Genomic DNA, 4344 nt, shown 5'->3' on the forward strand with positions numbered 1-4344 from the left:
TTTTTTTTTTTTTTTTTTTTTTTTCACGTTTCAATCATGAAATCAACCCAGCGATATAAAAAAAGTGATGCGTTGGATTTTGTTTTTTTTTTGTTTTTAAAAAAAAGGTCAAATTTCACACAATTTATCATAAATAAATAAAAAAGAGGAAAAACGGACTCTATCCATATCGAGGATTGAAAAAACAAAACTTCTTTATTCATCCATATCACTGGCCCACCAAGTCAAGGGAGGTGGTCCCAGATTACTACATTTTCAAATTTTTTATAAATATTTTACTGCTTCTTCCCAAATAACATTATAGTAAATTATGATTTAAAAGCAAATTAAACTTTTGGTTCAATCAGCTGCTTAATAAGTAAGTAGTTATAAAGAGTTAGAAGAAATAAAAGACCACATCTTTACAATGTTTAGTATGAACTAGAAAAATAGAACATGTCTGGCACGTTCTCTCCTTTTTTTCTCCCAAAATAATATTTCTTTATTTTATATTATCAAAGCAAAAACAGAGCACAAATATGTGCATTTATATGGATAAACAGGAACAGCTAAGTCCGAAGAAAGGGAAAAAAAAAACGAAGAGAGACGTACAAGGAACAAAACCACTAAAACGTGCAACCCAAAAGAAACAAAAGAAAAAAAAGAAAGAAAGAAAGTTGTGAGCACAAGGTTCCATCGAGACACTAAACCTTTATGCGTGTAAAAGACTCGATCAGGGCATTTTCATAAGATCTGAATGTCTGAATCATTCAAACACGAAGGCGCGATTTTTACCGGCTGAATCTTAAATCCCGATTTCCGGCATTCCTCTTCCAAAAGCTTCACCTGAGATGGACCTTCAGGGCAGAACACAACCACTGCTCCTCCACTTCCTGTGAACTTCGAAGCTGCACCAACCCTCCTTGCTACCTCCACCATCTCTATGTTCATTTCTCCTAAGCATTCGTCCCCAAACATCCGCCTATCGAAAAGTTTTTTTTTTTATAAAAAAAGACATCATTATATGTTTAGACTCTCTCATCTCTGTTTAACCATCATGTGATCATAGTTGGTTGAATCTTGAGTTGTTTGCAATCTACATTTACCTCCGAATGTCAAAGTTACGGTTCATGAGTTCCACAAGTTTGGAATGGTCCTTGTTGAGTAATGCAGTTCGACCTTCTTCTGCTACATTTCCAACTTCTTTCATTGATGAGATTATAAACTCATCGCCGTCTAACCATCTTTGCCTGACCTTACTATGTACCTGCATTCGCAAACAATGTTAATATATATAAAAAAGAAACATCCAACAGAGAGAAAATTATACTGAGCAATGCCCGAAAGATTAATGCTGAAATCAAGTAGCTTTTTGAAAAACCATTAACAAAGTCGGGTAACATGGTAGGTACCTTCCCTGAGTCGCTAGGATTCTCAGCATAGATGAGATGCAAAGGAGGGAGTAGACTGATATCCATAGGAGAATAAATCCCATGTCCCAGTTTATCCATGTGCTCCTTACTAAAATCCTGGAAATTGAAGATGATACAAGTTAAGTGTCATGAAGTGATGGGGTGTTAAAATTATGATATAGAAAAGAATGGAGACTGACCATGTGAACAAGACCACCGTACACTTGAGCTACCCTGTCTTGAAGACCAGCAACGATACCAAGTTCTTTCTCAGCATTGAGAACAAGGTTAGGGCGAACTTGTACTTTGATCAGATGCCTGACATTGTAGAAGTCGAGAAGGCAGTTGAGGGCAGCGGATACGATGGCACTAGAACCCGAAAGCCCTGTCTGGAGTAACATCAAAGCTAGAGAGCATCAGAGAAGAATGAAAAAAAAAAGAAGAAGTGGGGGAAGCAAAAGAGTGTAGCTTACACTACCTGCCTAGGGATATTGGTATCATAGGAAAGAGAGAAGTTGCCTTGATGAAGTTGGATGGCATTATCTTTGCAATAGTTGCGGAAAATTTTACAAATGGCCATAAGCAACCTTACACCACCGTAGTAGCCTTCATTTTGCAAACGATCCACCTAAAGGAAGCCAAAATATATAATAATAACAACCTCACAAGTTAGAACCATCATGAAGCCTCTGGGAGTATTAACATTTTCAAAGAAATTAAACATAATACAATTTGGGGCCAAATATTGGAATCTAGTGATGCAAACATACCCAAAAAGCACAATAATATTTCATATTCTTTAAAGCATTCAAAAATGAAGGATCAACCGACCAAGCCTAAAACAAACGGATCCAGAAGGAGCAGAGAGCAATTCCACAAGGACAGATCCAGAGAGGAAAACAAAAGAAAGAAAGAAAGAAAGAAAAGACGTACGAGGTGGTCGAGAGAGGTGAAGCGGACGAGATCGTGGAACGGGTGAGGCTTGATGAGGAGATGCTGGGAAGGCTCGAGCTTGACGGAGGCCCAGAAGTTACCGATAGTGAAGGAGATGGTACGGCCGAAGTAAACATCGCTTGGGTTTCCGAGGAACCCGATCCGAGCGAAGGAACGGTGCTCGATCCCCGCCCTAGGCTGGTCGGCAACCGTGGATTTAGGATCCATCTTCTCCTCCTCCTCCTCCTCAGTCCTCCCCTCCATTTGCCCTGCGCGTTTTGTTTTGTTTTACTTTCTTTCCCTTTTTATTCTTTTTTTTTTGGAATTTAATCGCCTGAGCCTTTGGGCACTGACACTGACTGACCCGTTCACGATCCAAAGCTTCAGATAGTGACATGTGTCACTCAATTACAATTCTTTTCTAGTTTAATTCAATTTTTCTCTTTTAATGCAAACTTTCCAGGCCTAACTTATCTCTCCAGTATTTGGGCCCTTCTCCACAGAACTACTTTCTAGTTGATTACTTACTTCTTATCCCTCCCTAGTTATTGTGAAGATAGTCAATTGTCAAGCTAGCATTAACTTTTGATCGAGGGCAATGGTTGTAATTGATTTTGTGTACAATCGTCGTCAATAACTTATACACTAAATCATTACTCAAATTAATTAAGAGACTATACATTTGCTTTTTACACTCTCTTTTTTTTTTCTTTCAAATCTGATCAATCTATAGTACTACGGATACCGTTTTAGATTCTGTTCTGTTCTGTTCTGTTCTAACCGTTGATAAACCGGTCTGGTTCTAATAAAAAGAAACAAGCTACATACGAATCCCAAAACTGACAGAAACCCCCAATACATAAACGTTACGAAATAACATTTACTTCCTACGCAAACAACCGCGTCGTCTGCTGAGACCAGATACTTTGTTGTACCCGTGCTGGCATTCCTGTCATAGACAGTCCCAGCCATGTACCCGTATAAGAGCGATCCGATGGGTATGTTCGTGATGAGTATGTTCTGGTTTACACCGACACTGTTGCGCCCAAAGAGGTCCGACGTTATTGAAACTGCTGCCGCAAACACAAACCCCGAACTTAACCCGATTAGTGCTGTAGCCACTTCTAATAGCGCCGTCTGGTTTGTCTTGGGTGGGTACGCCAGGATGAAGAAGGCTATTGGTGTTGGCAGTAGCGAAATCGCGAACCATCCTGTTCTCGTCAAGTAGTCTAGTTTCTTGCGTGTGAAGTCAGGTGCAGAGGAGAGCAATCTTCCGAGAAATGAGAAGGCAGAGAAGAGCGTGACTAAGGATTTAGAATTCGATCTGCTTTGTCCTAGAGACTGGGCGATCTGTCCTAAGTTGTTGCTGTATACAAGACCGATCGTGCCTCTGCAGAAATAAGCTACGTAGTAGAGCCAAAACTCCAAACTGCAAACCAGGGTTCCGAGAGAATGTTCATCTCCTAGTCTCACTTGATCACATCCCTCCTCCGCGTTGCTCTTCTCATGATCCAAGGACACGTCATCAAGGATCTTGGGATCCTCTACGTCAACCACTGCATATCCAGAGCTGCGGAGGGACTCGAGAGCCCGGTGAACATAGTCGAGAAACGGTACGCACAGAGGGAAAAGGAGAAGGAAAATTGCACCGAGGAAATGCCAACGAGGTGACGAAGCTAAGTAGGTCCCTGAGGAAGGCAAGAGAAGGTAAAAGCATATGATTAAGGCCAAGACATTGAAGGCGACAAAGACTCGGACTTCGGCAGCCAGAATCGGAATCATGAGGGTTGGTGAGGACCGGCCAAAGGGCTAAAACAGAGACGACGAGAGGGATGAGAGAGTTAAGGAGAAGGTATATATCAGAGCTCGCCGATGATTTGCCACTAATAGCTTCATGGCCAAGCGTGTACAACGCAGCACTGATGCCGTTGAAACTGACGACGAGAGACAAAGCGAGAGAGTGGTTGGCTTCGAAATGGCGAACGCAGAGGATGAAGCAGACGGTGTTGAACCAGCAGAT

General features: G+C 41.3%; 1 protein-coding gene and 1 pseudogene across 1 annotated transcript; both read right to left on the reverse strand.

Moving 5' to 3' along the window:
- LOC104763727 (glucuronokinase 1) lies at window positions 498-2625 on the reverse strand. Its single transcript, XM_010487086.2, has 6 exons — window positions 2325-2625; window positions 1870-2019; window positions 1592-1780; window positions 1392-1508; window positions 1086-1246; window positions 498-961 (listed from the first exon to the last, which is right to left on the reverse strand). The coding sequence occupies exons 1-6, from the start codon at window positions 2586-2588 to the stop codon at window positions 724-726; spliced, it is 1119 nt and encodes a 372-aa protein (XP_010485388.1). The 5' UTR covers window positions 2589-2625; the 3' UTR covers window positions 498-723.
- LOC104767277 lies at window positions 3060-4338 on the reverse strand (annotated as a pseudogene).

Source organism: Camelina sativa, chromosome 19 (genome assembly GCF_000633955.1).
Source record: "Camelina sativa cultivar DH55 chromosome 19, Cs, whole genome shotgun sequence".
Taxonomy (NCBI): domain Eukaryota; kingdom Viridiplantae; phylum Streptophyta; class Magnoliopsida; order Brassicales; family Brassicaceae; genus Camelina; species Camelina sativa.